Source organism: Podarcis pityusensis (genome assembly GCF_964106645.2).
Source record: "Podarcis pityusensis genome assembly, chromosome: 3".
Classification (NCBI taxonomy): Eukaryota; Metazoa; Chordata; class Lepidosauria; order Squamata; family Lacertidae; genus Podarcis; species Podarcis pityusensis.
This window is the reverse complement of record NC_138026.1, coordinates 77643413-77663878: the sequence shown is the minus strand read 5'-3', so window position 1 is coordinate 77663878 and position 20466 is coordinate 77643413. Positions and strand designations below refer to the sequence as shown.

At 41.4% G+C, this 20466-nt stretch overlaps 1 protein-coding gene across 18 annotated transcripts in view; it reads right to left on the bottom strand.

The window, feature by feature from the left end:
- Positions 1–20466, bottom strand: part of RYR2 (ryanodine receptor 2) — a 260198-nt gene that overhangs the window by 110133 nt on the left and 129599 nt on the right. For all 18 annotated transcript variants that reach the window (XM_080997555.1, XM_080997568.1, XM_080997565.1 and 15 more), the window contains 15 exons: positions 19440–19614; positions 17773–17981; positions 15961–16307; positions 14709–14823; positions 12675–12835; positions 11476–11635; positions 11208–11294; positions 10505–10731; positions 8296–9085; positions 7435–7635; positions 6478–6583; positions 4330–4473; positions 2520–2793; positions 2062–2176; positions 355–487 (listed from right to left, as the gene is read on the bottom strand). In XM_080997555.1, coding sequence (XP_080853681.1) covers positions 355–487; positions 2062–2176; positions 2520–2793; positions 4330–4473; positions 6478–6583; positions 7435–7635; positions 8296–9085; positions 10505–10731; positions 11208–11294; positions 11476–11635; positions 12675–12835; positions 14709–14823; positions 15961–16307; positions 17773–17981; positions 19440–19614 — 3244 coding nt within the window. The remainder of the gene's footprint in view (positions 1–354; positions 488–2061; positions 2177–2519; positions 2794–4329; positions 4474–6477; positions 6584–7434; positions 7636–8295; positions 9086–10504; positions 10732–11207; positions 11295–11475; positions 11636–12674; positions 12836–14708; positions 14824–15960; positions 16308–17772; positions 17982–19439; positions 19615–20466) is intronic.

Sequence of the window (20466 nt, the reverse complement as noted above, 5' to 3'; positions counted from 1 at the left end):
CTAAGCAAAATTACTACCCAAAGGACACAGGTTTCATGTTATAGGTGAGGTTCTTAATTTTTAAAATGAACCTATGTACTTTTTGTTCAGTCAATGTCATTACAATTTTTAATATAATTTAGTAACAGTATCATAAAAAAACACTTTGCTTCACACGTCCAGTATAGAAAAATCTGTTCTGGGCAGGCTGTTCTGTACAACTACTGTGGTAGTGAATGCAAAGCGACTCACTAACATGCTGGGGCTTTGAACAAAGGTGCAATCCACAACCTGTGGACTCCAAAGACTTCTTAGACAACAACAGAATATATGGGTTGTGAATTGAAGGGACAGAAGACTCTTTAGAATACTTACCAAGCCCAACACTGCTGTTTTCCAAAAGATAGCTAAGATGATCAAACATAGCCTTTTGATTCTGCCTGCTGATGCGGCAAAAATAACATAGAAAACGACAGCAATTTGCCACCATCTTAGGAAAGGTGATTTCCTAGACAAACAATACTATGTTAGAAAAATAGAACAGTTTGTAAAAAAAACAACAACACTCTGCATTTTAATATTTTTAATGTGTTTTGTGAATTTTTGCAGCTGCCAAAAATTCCTTATTTTACAAAACATGGTCCTGCAAGTTATTTCTTCTGCGTATCTTCCAAACAGGCATTTGGAACACTACACATTTCTGATCTATTCGCAAGTGGAGGCCCTCTGCAGAAATCAAAATGCAACAAAAATAATTTAGCTTAATTTAGCTTTAATTTAAAATCATGAGTTCATCTTAAGTGCCCTTCAAATTAATATTTTGAGGATCACTATATACCAGGGGTAGGCAACCTAAGGCCCGTGGGCCGGATGCGGCCCAGTCGCCTTCTCAATCCAGCCTGTGGACGGTCCAGGAATCAGCATGTTTTTACATGAATAGAATGTGTGCTTTTATTTAATATGCATCTCTGGGTTATTTGTGGGGCATAGGAATTCGTTCATTCCCCCCCAAAAAAAATATAGTCCAGCCCACCACATGGTCTGAGGGACGGTGAACCGGCCCACAGCTGAAAAAGGTTGCTGACCCCTGCTAGATACTAACACACTTAAAGCTCTTTCTATCTTGTTTGTCTTTGAATTTCATATGCAGTCAGGATTAAACCAATACTTAGGAATTTTTCTGTATCAGTAAGAAAATATAGCACCACACTCATTTTTACGTTTAATTAAAATTTAATTAGACACAGAACCACAACGAATAGTTTTTATATCTTTATACCAAAAGGGGCATGGTGTTTTTTTCCAAGTAAATTCTTAAGGGCGGTATCCAATGCACATGGGGGAAGAGAAAGAGGTCGATACAGAGGAGGATGCTTTCAGCCTTCCTCTCCATTCACCAATTTCTGCTTCCAAAACATACCAAGCTAAGGAGAATCATGTGCTCACTACCTGGTAGAGCAAAGAAATGAAGGTATAAATTGAGATACGTATCTTGAGTATGGATGCTGCCTATTTACAATGGATTTCCTTCCAGTCTGGAAGGGGGTCACATTCCATTAAAAGAATGTAGCCCAGATACTACATCCGCACTTGGATGCATGTTGAATTTAGGATTGGGGCTCCAATTCTAGGAACTGATGCGCATCTCGAAGCTACCAGCATGAGTTTGACCAAACTGCAGGAGGCAGTGGAAGACAGGAGTGCCTGGCGTGCTCTGGTCCATGGGGTCGTGAAGAGTCGGTTTTGACTAAACAACAATAAATGCATCTAGGAGCCTGATTCATCATATGTCTCTCCTTCATTGGAACTGGATTTTGGCCCTTAATGAAAGTTAAGCTGCTAACTATAAGCTGTGTACCCACTCTACCTTTAAAGCACCTTCAAAGCACATTTTGTTCCCCTCCACGAATTCTGGGCACTGTGGTTTGCTAAGAGTTTCTGGGAATTGTAGCTCTGTGAGAGGTAAACTACAGTGCTCAGAATTCTGTGAGGGAAAGAATGTGGTTCAAATGTGCTTTAAAGGCATAGTGTGTACACAGTCTATATCTGGCATTACAGTCAATATTTAAAATGTCTTCTTACCTTTGACTCTCCTCCTCCAAGTACGTTCACCATTACCTCCATCACAGTCTCATGCATACCCAATGCTCTCATAAGATTAGGATGTTGGTAAAAAACTTTATTGTTCATTATATCTCTACGATGGGAAAAAAAATCAAATATTTAAAAATATACCAACCACTTTACAATAATAAATAAGAATGCAATAATAATTGTTTTAACTATTTCCCTTTAGTACCGTGTCATATAAGAGAAATAATTTTAGGGCATACTCTGCAAAAATTATGCAGGCTGCTACTCTGCATTCAGTGATAGATAGAAGCCACATGAAATCACTATGGTGGTGGCTCATCTTTTCGCATTCAAAATGTATGAATATCTTCAAAATAAACGGAAGCTCATGAGAGTCATTTCCCCCCATAACTGATTAGACCTAGAGATTAATCAAACAAATTAAGGGAAAAGAAAAAGGGTTTTACCCTAATCCACGAATCATAAGCTTCTCTTCTTCCTTTCCCATTCTGACACTGAGGAGAGACCGGATCTGACCAAGAGAAGCAAGTAAGCTGATTGTATCTTCCACAGATACGCCATTTATAGTGTATGTCTTTGGCAAGGCTCGAACCAGGCCACCAACTCCATCATATTGGCGATGTAGCAAAACGAACATGGCCCTCACCAACTCTGGGTCTTCTATGACTGATTCTTGAGCCCATCGTACCATGGTCTCTGAGATCAGCTGTTGGAGAGTTGCTAAATGTAGAAAGCATTAAGACAAATATATAGCAATGCTTTTTCACCTTCAGCTCCAGCTAGTTAAGTGTATAATATGCTATACATATCAGAACTAGAAATTTAGAAAAATGCCTTTACTGAATATTCTTACTAAAACAATAATACATAGTTAAGCTTATTAAAAGGTAATAGGAAGGCAGAAGTGACATTGGATTTTAAAGTATTACTATCATATTCACCTACTAAAGCTGTCATAAATCATTTGCCAAAAAAATTTTTTTTTTTAATTTATGGAAATGTATCACTGAAGTTTTTAAAAAAACCACATGCAATAGCAAGAAGGTAATTCCCTAATTATAATTGAAAGCTGCAAATAATTTCTGGTTTGAATAAAATTATTTGTTGAAAGCGAAACAATCAATGGGTAGGGCAATCCTACACTTCAGTTACAATGCATAAAGATCACCATTACACTGGCAAAATGGCAACTATATTTGATGCATTATTCTCAGTCTGGGGGAAAACACACACAGCTTGAAAAAATGCTAAATGCTGTGAGCATGTCAGATACATTACCAGCATTCTTTGGAATGCTGCCAGACCCTATGTCGCCATCACACAGAGGGAGCCAGCCTGGGCAGAACAAACCAGCGTCATTTCTTTCACATTGACAACATACAAGAAACACAGAGAACCAGGCAGCATCACAGGGAAGGGGAATTCATGGCACTATTTTGTAAAGCAGGCACAGACATATACAGTGGTGCCCCGCAAGACGAATGCCTCGCAAGACGGAAAACCCGCTAGACGAAAGGGTTTTCCGTTTTGGAGGTGCTTCGCAAAACGAATTTCCTATGGGCTTGCTTCACAAGACGAAAATGTCTTGCGAGTTCCTGCGGGGTTTTTTTCCTCCCCCCCCTTTTCCCAAGCCGCTAAGCCCTTATCAGCTGATCCGCTAAGCCGCTAAGCCGCTTAACAGCTGATCGCTAAGCCGCTTATCAGCTGATCGCTAAGCCGCTTATCAGCTGATCCGCTAAGCCGCTTAACAGCTGATCCATTAAGCCACTAAGCCGCTTATCAGCTGATCCGCTAAGCCGCTAAGCCGCTTATCAGCTGATCCGCTAAGCCCGCTAAGCTGCTAATAGCGCTAATCCGCTAAACCGCTAATGGGCTTGCTTCGCAAGACGAAAAAACCGCAAGACGAAGAGACTCGCGGAACGGATTCTTTTCATCTTGCGAGGCACCACTGTACAAACGCTTTCAGGAATGCATTTTTTCTGCCCAGCCCTATGCCACAATGGAAGAAAGACACATAAACAGGCACAAATATGCAAACAGGCTCAGGAAGCTTCTAGCTCACATTCACATGGGGAAATCCCCCCCCTTTTCCCAGTAGCCATCATTCATTGAAAAAAGGATGGTAGTTTTTGTGTTCACGGAAACTTGTACCGAAAAAGAAGTTATGGTTAGATTCAGACAAACATATCAGACTCTGCTTGATGCAATTAAATCATCATGGTTTTTTTTATGATACCCACATGCTACTTTACTTACATGGCTTTTTAGCATCATCATCAATGGGCTTCTCAGCTTGTTTCTTTTTCAAGTGTGTGACTCTTTCCACAAGATATAGCAGGCGACCTTTAAGAGTTAAATCACTATTTCCATCCAGAATTCCATCTTCATCTAACTGAATTCCTAAGTGTAAAAATTCAAATGTTTATTAGATATCTAGAAGTCAAAAAAATACTCTCTTGGGGGGGGGCTAAAGAAGGCTGCCTGCACGCCCCCCCCCCTTTTACTCTGGGTGGGTGGTCCATCTTGAAAGCTAAAAGGAAACCATGATTTTTATCTACAGTGCATCAGAACCAAACTTCCAGCATATTATCTCAGCGGCAGAACGTAAGCTCAGGTCGCCCAGAGTGTATGCGCAGAGTGCACTCCCAAGTGGGGCGGGGCACAGAGAGAGCCTGCTGCGGTGTGCCTCACAAACCACACATGGAGTGCATATGCCACAGCCTCTGTCCACCCCCAGGTCAAGCTTCACCCAAGGATAGAGCTGCCATGGCTGGCCGCCTTGCATGCTGCACATGCACATCACAGCCCAACATTTGCCACCAACTCCTCTCTCTCCACTCCCAGCTCAGGCATGACCTGCAAATGGAGTTGTGGCTGGTGGCATTGGGCGCAAGGAAGCTATCTGTCTTTGCAGCTCCCTCGTGCACCCAAGCCAGGCTCCAATAAGAGAGCCTGTGTGTGGGCTCCTGGTTGCGCCCCCTTAAAAAACACGCCTGGGCCATGGCCCCCACAGCTCCCCCTCTCACTACGCCAGTGTACAGTGGTACCTCGGTTTACAAACTTAATCCATTCCAGAAGTCCGTTCTTAAACCAAAACCATTCTTAAGCTGAGGTGCACTTTCCCTAATGAGGCCTCCCGCCGCCAGTGCCCTTCCACTGTTCGGATTCCATTCTTAGACCAAGGTAAAGTTCGCAAACCAAGACACTACTTCCGGCTTTGCGGAGTTCGTAAACCAAATTGTTCGCAAACAGGGCTGTTCTTAAACCGAGGTACCACTGTATTTAGAAAAAAGAAAAATAGCCACTGCCACCGTGGCTGCTGAGAAGACCAAGGAAAGGGTCCTCAGGCAACAGCGGTGTCCCCGCAAACATCACCAGTGACATAGGCCACATGATTTGCCCCAACATGCCAAATGGTGCCAGGTCTGCTCAGTTCTGCAAAACCTTTACTGATAATGACCTACAAATCAAGCCACAATTTTGCTTCAAACAGTAATGCAACCATTACAAGGTAAAAAACCTGAGCACTCTGATTTTTGCTATCCTGTCATGATTGTCAGTTACTTATTTGCAGTTTTTCATAGCTTCTACACTGGTTCTTTTACATGCCTGAAAATATGTACTTTAGTAGCCCAAGTTCAATGAATCAAAACTACAGATTGCCACTATCATGGAAGCTGTATTTTCCACACAACCTATGCAATTATTTATGCTTCAAATGGCAGCCAATATGAGAATGGTGGGCCCAAACCTCATGTCAGGGAACTGCCATCAGTGCCGGAGGGAGAGAGCAAAATCCAGAGGGATTCCAGAGAGCGTCCCGGGATTGGGAGAGGCAGCCCATCTTCTGGGGAAGAGAATCAGCGTAGCACCAGTGGAGAAGGGGGGCAGATAGGGGAAGCGGCGAGGCGGTCCCATGACTCCTTGCCGGGGACCAGCGGGGAGAGTAGGGGTCCTCCGCTGCCTACGCCCTCCTTGCGCAGAAGGCTTTCGCGCAGAGAGAGTAGGAGGAGACTAGGCGTCAAAGAGCTTCTTTGCTGGAAGAAGTTTAAGAAACGCCCACTGACGGATTCTGCCAGCGATTGAGACAGCCACGGGTGAGTGGCTGTCCGGACAGAAAAGGTTCACTCAGGCAACCCAGCCAGGTACTTGCACCGGCTTACGCACGAGCAACCCCTAGAACCACTACACCTCATAATGATCCATGTGTCACCACAACACTATTAGAATGAGGTTGCCTGCTTAGGGGGAAACTGGGAAACAGGAAAACTGATGCAGATCCAAAGGCTTTGTAATTTCTCTAACATATATTTGAGTTTTCTAATAAAATTGATGAAATTATTTTATTCGTTTAAGCAAAGAAAACAAGAATAAGAATAAGAACAAGAAAAAGTTAAGATTTACCACAGTGTGCCATCAAATCTTCATGAAAATCCAAGAGGTGATCCCTTATTTCTTCAGGACAAGGGCAATCATTTTTATCATCCTTAAAATTCAGCAGCATATTAATCTTTTAAAAAACATACAAATTAATAATTACATTTCAGATATGTTTACAAAGTTATGTATAGGATAGGAGGAAACTTTTACTATTAGACTTCCAATAGCAGCTTAATATTCCCTATCTTCCTTGATGAGAAAAGCCCCCTGCTCTAAGCTAATCTCTAGGGTGGAGGGAAGAAGGGAGGAATCCCTGTTTCACAAGCAGACATTCTTCAGACTCTTTAAAGGTAAAGGTAAAGGGACCCCTGACAATTAAGTCCAATCGTGAACAACTCTGGAGCTTGAGCGCTTATCTTACTTTACAGGCCAAGAGAGCCGGCATTTGTCCACTTCCACAGACAGTTTTTCCAGGTCATGTGGCCAGCATGACTAAGCCGCTTCTGGCAAAACCAGAGCAGCGCACAGAAACACTGTTTACCTTCCCGCTGGAGCGGCACCCATTTATCTACTTGCACTGCATGCTTTTGAACTGCTAGGTTGGCAGGAGCTGGGACCAAACAATGGGAGCTCACCCTGTTGCGGGGATTCGAACTGCCGACCTTTCAATCAGCAAGTCCAAGTGGCACAGTGGTTTAACCCACAGCGCCACCCTTAGACTCTTTAGCCATGACAATTAAATGGAACCTTGATGTATGGAGACAATATATTTCAATATCTGGTGCTTGCTGAAGGTCATCACCTGCTTTAGAGCACCTAGCATCTGGCCGTTTGCTGGAAATACCAAACAATTCTTCTGTTATTATATCTACCAAAACTCTGATGATGTATTGTTCAGGAAAAGCAGTATGCAATGCAAATTGATTCTAACCTTGAACAAAACTTGAATATAAGAAGCTGTCTCCTACTTTTTTAATATACCTGTTCCTGTGGTGGAGACCGAAACTCCTTTGTTTTCTTGGCTGTCAGTGCTGCAGACATATTTAATGCCTGCATAACCTCATTGTATCGGAAACGCTGATTCTCTTGAAGTTTTAATACAAAATCATCTGAAAATGCTACAATGGCTTCTATCCGATGGCGTATCTGACAGTCACAAAGGTACTGAAGTAAATGACACATCTGAAAGAGAATGAACAAGGGGGAAAAGTTACAAAACACAAACTATTAAAATTCAACTAGATTTTTTTTAAGGGTTAGATGTATGCAAATGACGGGCAACCTCATGGCAAACAACACTCTTTTCTTTCAGTAGTGGTAATATGTAAGTTTATCCACATCACCCTTATTTTTCTAATTCTCTTTTTGAGTTGTGATATTTGTGGGTTAGCCCCACACTTTCTAACACAACCCAAACACCTTTTTGTTTTTGGTTTTTTTCAAAGTCTTTGATTTCAGGTTTTTATTATCTCTCGTTCTGAATACTAAAAAAAAGTCTACCCTCTTGCCTTCACATATCTCAGCACAAACCTTCTGTTTTTAATCGTTCTGTTCATATAAACTTGTTTGCTTGTTTGTGTGAAGTACTTTCCTCCATGGATTGCCTTCAATCCAGAAGGTAAGAGACTCAGGCCTAGGGGACAAAAGTAGTCCTCCAGGCTTCTCTACTTAGCCCTCTGGACTATCCTCAGGCCACACCTCTTACCAGTGCCTTTGCCTCAATGGTAGATGTCCTTGAAGTGATAATGCCCCTTGCTTGCCTGGATGGAGGATGGAGAAATGTGGATGGGTGAAAAAAATAGCCATAGCAGATGTCATTACAATGGATTATTTCATGATTACCTGCAATTTCACTGGCTCAGGAAGTTTCATTTGAAGAAGTCCTTCTTCTGGGACCTTCTCTCCTCCTGTCTCCAAATTTAGTCCATCTGCAATTAATTCTTTTTTTGCTATTACTCGAGTCTCATCTTCATGGACTGAGTCTTCCTTAAAAACACTAGGTTCAATCAGCTGCAAGATATGCTTCAGGTCTCCATTATGGAAGATCCCCATTATGAGAAGAGTGTAAAAAAGCTTGATCAAAGGAACAAAGAGAAACTCTGTAGTCCCACCTACTGGATCTCTGACATGGAGGCTGCCCTCTTGAACTGCCTCCGTCAGCATCTCTATGGTTTTAGTCTTCAATATTTCCAGAGGAAATTCAGGACTGTACTGATAACACTCATTGTTGATTCTTACAAAACTGGGAGAGGAAAACTGCATTCTGGGCCGTAGGGAAGTGCTGAGTCCTATGCCAGGTAGGCCATGCTTTTTGTTTTCATCAGGGAACAAAGTAATGCTCTTAGTCTCATCTGTCATGGGAACAATAAATTCATTGTTCATCATCAGCCTTGCAGTAGCGTAAGTATTAAGGTGAATGTCAATTAGAAGATCATAATAGCCGGCACGTAGCAAGCCTGGCATATACTTGTTCTCAATTGCATAAAGAAGCTGAGACTCATCCACATGGCTGCACATGGCATGCGCTACTCGATTATTCCCAAGAGCACAAACAGCTGAGTACAGTCTGAGAGTATGGTAGTGGAATTTCAACAATTCTTCTTGTTCTGACAATTCTAAAATGTCTATAGACCTGTGGAAAAGAAAGTTTAATAATAACTTCACTATCTAGGAAAAGTGAAATGTTATTTTTTATAAAAATCACTGAGAACGGGTCAACCCGCATGAGTATGAAAATGGTTGCTTAAGTGAAATGAAAATATACTACTGTTAGAGATGCTTACATATTTTTGTTGCAGCTCCTACTTGTATTAAGTAGGAGCTGCAACAAAAATATGTAAGTATTTTTACCCTGATCTTCAGCCAAAAAACGGTTTTCAGAGTGGTGCACAAAGAACAGTAATAAGGTGGTCCCCATCATGCTGCTCAACATATCAATATGACCAATGAAACAATGGGGATCAACTTCATTCCCTCCACCAATTATGGTGTTTTGAAGTTGCTTATCCCTTTGGCTGGCTCCCTTAGATAACTCTCCACATGGCTCAGAATGCTGATGGACAGATTCAAGTTCTGCCAGTTGATGGTGACAGCAGCTGAAGCTAAACAAAGGCTTCCGAAGGACTGCAGAAGTGTTTGTCCTAAGGAAGTGACAGAACATGGTGCTGCTCCTAATGAGTTGAGGGGGTGAGAACTGCTGGCTGTTTTGGATCCACCCACCAAGCGTCTAGCAATGACTAGAAATCACAGCGAGGAAGAAGAACACCATATTAAAAATTTAAGGAACCCAATGTAGTCTGCAGGCAAATCACCACAATTTAAATGATACTAGGATGTTATGCCCCTGTTCCTCAGGAAGACCATCACAGCAAGGGAAAAGCTAACCTGCTCCTATCCCATCCTATCCCATCAAGCAGAGGAGGAGCAATTGCAAGGAGCTTTCCCCCACTCTCCCTGCCAGAAGGACCACACTGCTCCAAATTCCAGTTGCTCTGAGACTTCAGAACTAATGAGAAGAGTATTCTAGTCCCATTCATTAGCCTGAGGACCATGGCCCATATGGCTGTCTGTGTGTATTTATGAGGTGCAGTGGGGAGTGTATTACTGTATTCAGAATATTTTGATTGAAAGGGGAAAACCTCAAAGGGTTGCGTCTAATTATGTCTGTGCATTGATGGAAGACACTTTGATCCACTGGAGGCTTTCAACAGCAGAACAGGGAGGAAAGCAATTTTCACTGATTCCCCCTCCCATAACCTCCTGCACTCCAAATCCCACCATATCTGGTCAAGAGGGTTGGGGGATGCTTTGGGACAGCATGAGGATGTGGGTGATTCAATGATGGTGTAAATCAGCAAATATCACCTCCCTCCCTGATCTATTTATGTAAGTCTTTGCTAGATCAAAGATCCTTAGTCAGTGGAGAGGCACCACTGGATACATCCCAAAATTAATAAAATACAGAAACATAAAACTCCGGAAATATGATTTGTAATAGCATGAATGTCACCATAATATTCCACCTTGATTTATAAATGCAAACAAGGAATACCTGTTTTCCTCTGGGATGTGAAGTGACATGAACTGCAAAGGCTCCAGGCACTGTACTGACCAGCCTTGACGTTCACTGATCCGTGATATGTCAACTTTCAGAAAGTGGTTTGGTACTCTACTCCAAAGCACATGTGTCAGAAACTGAACATGCAGACGGGGAGGGCACTGGGGGACTGGGTTTTTGTGCTCACTTTTGAACAGGCCAGCTGACAATGGCATTACATTCTGGAAAGAGCAAGGAAGAGTTGCAAAAATTAAGACTCCAGCAGATGGCAAAGTACAAAGCAAACATTATGCATGACAAGTCTACAGCCCGCCCCCCTTCTGACTGTGGGCAAAAGGCTTGTGGTTCGTTTGGTTTCCTGGGAGGAAATATACAGCTTTCATGTGAAGACTGACAACATTTATGGGTCCCATGTTTTTGTTTTTATCTTATTATGGAAAGACTATTGAATACACTGTTTCTTAGTAGCATCCTCCAGAAAAGTCAAGGTTTGGGCATAAAGCTACCTAACGATTGAAAGGGAACTGGAAAAATAATCCCCCTCCTCCACGTAGTAATTTTAGGCTTCTGTGAGTAAGTAGGAGGAGAGGCCTCTCAACACTATGTGATACTGTTTCGAAGGTTTATGAAAAACCCCAATATTACAAACATTCTAAATTCAACAACACAGCACAGGAACAAATGGTTTTAAAATTACCTTTATTCTTCCCAATTCAAATTGGAAAACATTGGGGCTTGTGGCTTGTGCAAATACTGCAGGAAATAATTTAGTGCTTGGTTCAACCTAAATCATGAACAAACAGAAATGCATTATAATTCAAGATGATAAGTGCATGAAACAAGCACAGCTGAGGATGAAATTTCTGGGAATGGAAATTTATTTTCCATGAATACTCCAAATTATTATTATTAAAGATCAGTCTAGTTGTCTGTTCTTGAACAAATGACAACCTAAGAAGAATTACCTGATAATAGGTGCTTAGCTCTTTGCCATTAGCTGTGAAGGACAGGACACCAGTTGCAGCATCAACCGAACAGCCAATCTCGAGCCCATTGTTATTGCGTCCTTGCCCGGGACTCATGCTCTCACCAGCGCAAACCATATAGCAGTTGCTGCGTTTGATGCTGTATTTCAAAAGATGAGCAGCATATGAGATACTGTGGAAGCTGAATGTTGCAAACCAAGATCTCAAACACCATTGGGCTCCAGTGTACACATGGGCACCTGCATGCATAGGGGCTACATTATTCTAACTATGCACTTATTGTCCTACTAGAATAATTAGGAATTCACACACCCTTCACTTTCAAGGGCTTGCATCCAATGTCCTAGTTCAGATCATAATTCCAGGCTTCATAAACCATGATTAATGAAGCTGGGAAGCAGTGCTGAGACCAAGGACTCCTCTCTCTCCCTGTGTGCCACTTGTGCGCTTCATTTCTTGCTGGTATTAAACCAAACTTCCCTGTTATGTTGAAAGTGGGGAACTCTAGCTTAATGTCAGCCAATAAGATAGCATAATAAACCCAGATATTATCTAGGGTTGTTAATTAATATTAAGCTAGAGCTCCCTGTTCAGACATAATGAGGAACTCTGGCTTAGCCTAAGTCAGAAATGAAGGGCTGAAGCAGCACAGAAGGGGAAGGTGAGGGGATGAATGACTGGTCCCAATGTTTGTTCCCAGCTTTTATGAAGCCTGAAATGATCATTCAAACTGAACGGCTCTCTATAAATGTGGAGTAATAGCACAGAGCTACATTTAATGTTCTTTAACTACAAAAACAGCAGTCAGTATTTTTCACTCCTTAAACAGAGAAAGGGTTCTGCAATTTACGTTCCAAAGGCTACTGAGTGTATTTAGATCACAGTGTGCATTGGATTGAAAAAAATTAAAAACATAAAGCTTCACGAAGCCCTTTACGGAAACAAAATAAAATACATGTCTTCATATCTTCCCCAGGAATAAACTAGACAAAAGGGCAACAGAACGCATTTTTTAAAAGATGATATATTTGGCAAGTGTTTATATATAATTTTGAAACATACAAACAAAAATAGAAACATTACGAATCAATAAAGCATCCTTAGTCTTATAATGTAATCACTATGATGCACAAGTTTTCATATCACATAATTCCAATCTAAAGAGAAACAAAACCAACCTCTCATGAACTTTCCCTTTTTCATCTCCTAGGGTTACAGTAACAGTACGGACTCTATCCAAATCAAAGCTTGTGTCATACTGATGGAAGTCAGATGTAATCCAGCCCACCCAGACATTAGCAGGTTCTTGTCCAGGAAAGATACGCACAGAATAATAATACTGTCAAGAAATTTTAAAAGACCGTTTTGAGCGAAAACTTCCTTCTTGCATAAAAATCCATAGCTGACTCATAATTAGGAATTAGACAAAACCTATCTTGTGTTTTCAATTTCATTTTGTCCCCAAACAGCCCCTTCTTTGACCTACTGGTCAGTACAAATTTTTAAACACTCATCTTTGTAAACTGGTTGAATGGCATGGTCCTGCAATGTTTTTTCTAATATAAATTAATTCCATGTCCTGCACGGGATATTACTAGTAGCACTGGCCAATGTGCTTCAACTGCGAAAATACACCATTAAATAACTTCAATGTAGTTGCTATGTGACAGTAGATTGACTTTAAATATCCATATTGTGTTATTTATAGACACCATTGACTAATATGGTGATGAAAGCATTATAAAAGCTATTGACAATTATTATAGTAAAAGCATCTGTACAAAACTGGGTAATTAACAGCTTTGAAATTAACACTGATAATTTGGTAAGATAAGCATTGTACTTGACAAAAAAATCTGTGTGTATATTAGGGAGAGAATGTGAGGAGGACATCATGATGGAAACCCACACCAGATTTGATTAAAACGGGTCTCAAATTTATTGACTGCAGATTCCAGACCTTTTGGTGTTGCATGGGCAGCCTAATCCTGCCAGGCCAATTGGTGGGGAAGGAAAGAAGGCTGCTTTAAGACAGCTGATAATATAAGCCACTCTCTCTGCTTGCCATCACCAACCTGGTAGTGTGGATAGCTATGAGCCCCTACTTCTAAGACTGCTTAAGGGCACCTCACTGGATCCATCAGGGAACTCACCCCTTGGTTGTGGTGCTGTCCAGTGACTACAAACTAGAGTCAGCTAGTTATCAACACTATAATAGCACTATAATATTCTGGGCCAAAAGGTTAAGGGAAACATAGCCCTTGGGATCAGTTCTCAACCAGAGACTCAGATAAACTGCTTCTCAGCTTAGCTGTTGGCTAAAGGTAAAGGTAAAGGGACTCCTGACCATTAGGTCCAGTCGTAGCTGACTCTGGGGTTGCGACACTCATCTCCCTTTATTGGCCGAGGGAGCCGGCGTACAGCTTCCAGGTCATGTGGCCAGCAGGACTAAGCCGCTTCTGGCGAACCAGAGCATTGAACGGAAACACCGTTTACCTTCCCACTGGAGCGGTACCTATTTATCTACTTTCACTTTGATGTGCTTTTGAACTGCTAGGTTGGCAGGAGCAGGGACAGAGCAATGGGAGCTCACGCCGTTGCGGGGATTCGAACCGCCGACCTTTTGATCGGCAAGTCCTAGGCTCTGTGGTTTAACCCACAGCACCACCCGTGTCCCAGCTGTTAGCTATCATCTAACAAATGAAGGACAACCGCAGAACATCAAGTAGCACTGGGTAAGAAGAAGGCACAAGTCATTGCCCAGATTGGCTCTGAATCTAAAGTCATCAGCAGACTGGTGTTGAGTCACACCAACTAGTGATTGAGTGAGGGATTGCAAGAGGTGACATGGCTAAACAATATTACATCCTTTTCATCTTCCTCATCCCTCCATGCTAAGTAGAACATGGTAACAAGGTGGGAAACAACCAGCTTTGAAAGTCTACACATCGAATGAAAATTGAACACCAGTAAATTTTGGTTCAGCCTTATAGTCAACACAATATAGCAATGATGAGCTAATAATAATAAATAAGGTTATAATTTAAATGTAATTCAGTAGCTGCGGTTCATGTATAAGCAGTTTATAGTCATCTATAAAATTAAAGAATGGTGCCTATGATAATTTCAAGCTGTTTATGTACTATCATAATGAAAAAAATGGCAATTCTCTGAGAAAACACAGTACAAATAGTAACACTAAGTTGCCATACTGTAGATGTTTGCATTAAGTAATCATAATCATCTCTTTCATCTGCTAGGACATCTTCAGTGAGCCTTGCAGAGTGGCTTGAGCTGTAGTCTGGCTTCGTCCTTCTCAGCATAAATCTGTAATATATCAAAATATTTGAGAGAGAATAAATAACCATTTTATAATTTCTGGATACAATGGTTGGATAAACATAATACTAAGCTCTCCATTTGATAAAATCTGTTTATGAATTTATCAAACCTAGAATATGAAATATTTTTTTAAAAGGCACACGAACAATGCTTAACCAAACTCCCCATTATTCAGTTTAATAATACTTCCTTCATAAATCTGCAGGATAACATACCCGTTTGAGTAATTTAAGCATACATTATCCTAGAGATTTGTGAAGAACATATTATTAAAATGAATAATGGCGTGGTGGGGGGGGGGGAGGTTGGCTGAGAACAGTTTGCTCAACTTAAAAAAAAGTGTTGCATATATTCCAGTTTTGGAAAGAAGTCTTTAATTGGATTGAAGTCTAATAATCAAGCCATGCCCTGAGTCACAGAAAGCTCTTGCTTCTCTGCCCCACCCACTCCAAGCTACCATCCCATCCAACTGTCTACACCCATTACCTGGCACATATTAAAATTGGTGAAGCCTTATGATGGGAACCCATGGCACTTATGCAGAAGCACTGCTGTTGCCCTCCCAGATCAGTTATGGGTGGAGGTTAAGGATGTTGAGGAACAACCGGGTGGGGGACAAGTAGGGAGCAACTGGGAGGGAAGGAGTGGGGGGGGGACTGAGATGGAGAAGACAGTGAAGTGACCAGGGGCAGAATGGTGGGGAGGAGACAGAGAGACTAAGGTGCATTTGTGTGAATCGCTTGGGGTGCTGGGAGAGGGGTCACATGTGTAAAAAAAAGAGAAAAGAAATAGTTTAGTGACTGGGAGTGATCCTGAGAGAGAAGGGAGGAGGGAGTGTTGTATTTCAGAATGGGTAATCCTGAAATAGAGGGGGGATGGGGTGGGGTGATCCTAAGAGAGAAAGGGGGGTTGGGGAGGGTGATCCTGACAAAGAAAGGGATGCTGGATTTGAGAAACCACCCAGAAACAATATTTGAAGTCTACACTGAATTATCTGGCAGCAACAGGCACTAATTCTATGATGCAGAGGCAATTCCCAGAGAACAACAGGAAGCAGGAAATTTGCATGCCCTTGAAAGTAAACAGTGTGGTTAAAATACCACAGAGATCAAACCACTTGACCTTTGCTTGAGGCGTGAAGGTTTCTCTTGTGTGTAGTCTTTATGGTTATTGAACTCTGATTTTACAGCTTCTTTTTCTATACGATCAGGTACAAGGTGACCATGAGCAGTCTTCATAAGAACTTCAAAGTCAGAATCTGCATCATAATCATCCAAGTCATTCTTTGGTCCAAGGCGGCCGGAACTGGGCACTCTTCCTCCAGGCATTTTAGAGAATACTTCTGCACATTCAATAGGCATGCTGAGCCGATAGAACATGATTTCTGTTTTACTATTCTGAGACCCAAAGGACTTCTGTGTGACCTTCAAGCATGGGGAGCTGTCCGCAGTACCATCTATTCTTGTAACCTACCAAATGCAAAAACTAAAATGTAAAATTAATGAAAAATGTAAAATTGAATGCACATTTACTTGCATTCAAAGGTTTTTAATAGCAAGTAAATATTAAAATATTAATATGAACATCACTGATGCATTTATAACAAGTTAGCAAGGTAAGATTACTATTAGTACAAGCTGCCCATTAGAGCATCAACAGCACAATTAAAAATTTAACCCTCCAACAGTTGCAAAAAGCACTTTAGTAATCTAATATTTAGGTAAAAAATACAGCAGTCAAGTCTTGGTTTTAAAAATGACAACTGACTTCCTTTCAGCCCAGCTGCCTTACACCAGACATCATATACTACATCATATATGTGTAGGGCAGGTGGGTGTGGCTTGGCTGAAACTGCCTCTTGGGCCAAATGGACAATCCTGTGGGTTTAATTAGGCCCATAGACCAGAGGTCCCCCACTGCTGCTTTGTCTTAACCCCACAATGCTTTAGGCGACAGATCCCACATGGATATATAGGCTACGTAAACTTTTCCCAACTTCATAATCTAGATCCGTCTTTTTCAACCTTAGGTCCCCAAGTGTTGTTGGACTACAAATCTCATTATCCCTAGTTAGCAGGACTAGTGGTCAGGGATGAGGAGAGTTGTAGTCCAACAACATCTGAAAGAAAATAAAACAAAGCACATCCAAGTACTGAGTGATATCTACATGGCATGGGGGGAAATCTAATTTAATACCACAATTGTTGCTTTATGTACTGGAGAGGGGGTTTCTGAACTACCCCTTTCAACCTGGAAGGATGGCACAATGGGGGCTTGCCACTGAAGCAGCCTTTCTCAACCTGTGGGTCCCCAGATGTTGTTGAACTACAACTCCCATCACCCCTAGCTAGCAAGGCCAGAGCTCAGGGATGATAGGAGTTGTAGTCCAACAACATCTGGGGACCCACAGGTTGAGAACCGCTGCACTGAAGGCTTGCAACCCTGCATTAGACATCAACAGTTTGCAGTAAAATAAACTTGGGGATTGCACCTATGCAAAGATGCCTTCTGCACTCACTGAGAAGAAAACTTAGCATACTGAATTCCACCAAGAAACATTGCAACCATATGCAGGTGTATTCAGAAACAGGGATGTAGGAGAATTCTGCTCTGAGGAGACACTTTCCACCTGCTCATTCAGTGTTCAGGAATGGAATTCACTGAAGTGAATGCAATGTGCATTTATTCGTAGAATTTTTTTAATGAAAAAATCTGCAAGCTTTACATAATTAATTACTTTGTTATGGTTCTGCAGAGGAATGGAATAAGCACAGGCTAGGATGAATAAATGCCAAAATGGACATTTCTAACTTCGTTCAGCCCTACACAAAAGTAAGTCCCCACTGAGCTAACACCCTGATTAGTGAGTGCAAGATGAAATTCCATATAAACTCTCTGCCCACTCCCACAAAATGAACTGAAGATATCTCAAACCTCAATATGTTCATGATTTGGTGGTACTGGGAGAAACTGAGGTAGTCTCTTGCTCAGCCATATGGTGATGTCCCTGTTTGTATTCACCGCAAATGGTTCGTAGCCTTCTTGCAAACCACAAATAGTGAAATATTTCAAGGTGCTCACTTCTTTGCCAAAGTTCATTCTGCCCACTTGTGATAATCCCAGGCTACATGCAGGTATAAAGCCTGCCAAAACAAAACAAAAACAGATGCAATCCATGAATCATAAATATTCAAAACATTATTTTATTTATTTACCCCTCCCCCAAGCCAAAATAACAAGTCTCTGAAATATATAATTTTATCTGGATAGGAAAATGCATGCAAAAATATATAAATTCAGTACTCATGTAGAACTCCCTATATTGAAAAGGCAAAATAGCCATATATAATATCATTCCTAGAAACAGACTTCTCAGCAAAGTAAATCAATGGTGTCAAATGTTCATTGCCACATCTGAATAGAGTCCTGGCTCCGCTAAATGCTGTAAAAATACTGCTCCTCAGTTGTATTCTTATAATTTAATGTAAATTGCCTTGGGAATCAAGTGGAGTATAAAATAAAACTTCTTCCCACATCCATATATCTTGGACGTCTTCTTTTAAGACTTTCAAATTCCCTTTTGATGTTAGATTTAGGATAATAATAAATGTAGCTAGGAACAAACCCCCAGCTGTACTTGTCTAAATTGTTTCCATTGGGATAAAACATTGTCAGTAGGGTGGGGGAGCAATTTTAACTTACCATATATCCCTTCTTAAGAGAGGAAATCACCTCCTCCAGGTGGAAGGCAGAGCCCACTTCTGACTTCACCTGGGTGGGGAGCTTCCCATCTCTTCCAAAATGAACCTAGTGGGCAGAAACCCTCAACTCACAGAACAACTGAACAAAAGAGGAAGTTGCTGAAATGAACATGAACATGTTCAAGCTTAGAACAAGAAATTTAAGATGTGGAGAGGAAAATTCCTCTTAGACCCTGAACTACTGCAACTGCATGTGGCTATGAATATAGTTAGGGCCAAAATAAGCAAATAGACTGCTGTCTGGTCTATCTCAAGAAAAGTAATTTATGCAACCCAACTCAGCCAGCAGCCTGGCAAATCTCCAACACAGGCTGTCCCCTTTAAAGGTCAAAGAGGAAACAGCAGCTCTAGTAGAATGCAAAGGTCCCTCCTGTGAGGGGGAGCTTAGTCATTCCATAGCATAATTGCAAAGTCATGCAAATAGGTGTGTTCAGTCAAGGTCCATGAACAAGATAGTCCCAGACCTCGTTCTACCCCATTCATTGATGTAAAATACAGCAGCGACATTGTTCATGGCCATGTGGATGACCTTGCCAAACTCTGCTGGGAAACATTTAATATTTATTTACTTACAGGGGTGTTTTTTGTGGCGCTGCTCAGGTGCATATTTTCATTAAGATACATAATTAGGTCATGTGGATGACATGTTAAAAGACTTTTTCCTATAACAGTAAGGAAAGACTTGCCACCAAAGCCAGTTAGCAGCATAAAATAGTTTAAGAACTTACTATCACCAGCAAGTTGTGTGCCGCTTATTGCTGGAACAATTCTTTTCTCAAAATGTGCCTTATGTATTACGAAAATAAATAAAAACTTTATTAAGAGAAAAAAAGAACTTACCATCACCAACCTCAAAGTCCTTGAATGCTAGCTCGGAACCCGAGTCATCAAGAAGGATTTCTCCATTCAGAGTGAACATCATGGTGCGCTCATTCAAGTCAACCATACAGCCTACAATATCCCCTGTCAGCCAAGAACGGCCAAAATGCTCATTTCCCTGGTGCCACCGTTGAGCCTGGGTAATAAAGGATTTCATTATTTGAATGAAAGGCAATTAAGAGGACTGTGCCTCCAGTGTATGACTAATAAGCATCGCCAAAGATAAATTAACATGGTACCACAATTAATACTGTCATATAGCATTCTGCAAGTAGTTGCAAGCAACTGTTGGACTGCAAATCGTACAATTAGTATTGTGAAAGGTTAACAGTATTAGTGTTAAAAGCATCAAAAGATTTGTAGGGCATATTGTCATTTCAACACAAACAACAGAAGCAGAATCCAAAGAATATCTATTTCATTTGAATAATTATAAGTTCATTGTAAGCCAACTGATTTGCTTTGCTTTTTTGCAAATTATCATTTATTAGTGTGATAGTATTCTGGATGTTGGCTGGCTGGAACTCTGCACCAGAGAATTCATGTTAGTAGTTGAGGATGCACTGCAACATTTTGTTCCGTGACCTATGATTGAGATAGGAGCAGCTGAAGCATGGGAAGTGAGTCAGTTGGGGAGGGGGGAGAGAACAACAGTGAGCAGAAGGAGAGAGACCATTGACCTGCTCAACCCTGATAGCTTAAATATCAGAGGGGAGTAGAGTTGCAGAATACATGCCCTAATGGTAGTTCCCTTCCACCTTGCAGGGACTATAGAGGAATATTTCAGAAGAGGAGGGACGGTAAAGAATTCCCTCTTCTTTGCTCTCCAGAGTTGATCCTCACCCACCCAGTACACAGATAGAAAATGCTTAGGTATACAGTACAGAACAGCCTTGATTGGGGAGAGGGGGAAAATGTGCTTTAGAAATAACTCCCATTAAGATTAGCACTCATATATGCTGTATACACATATCACTGTCCCAGGGTG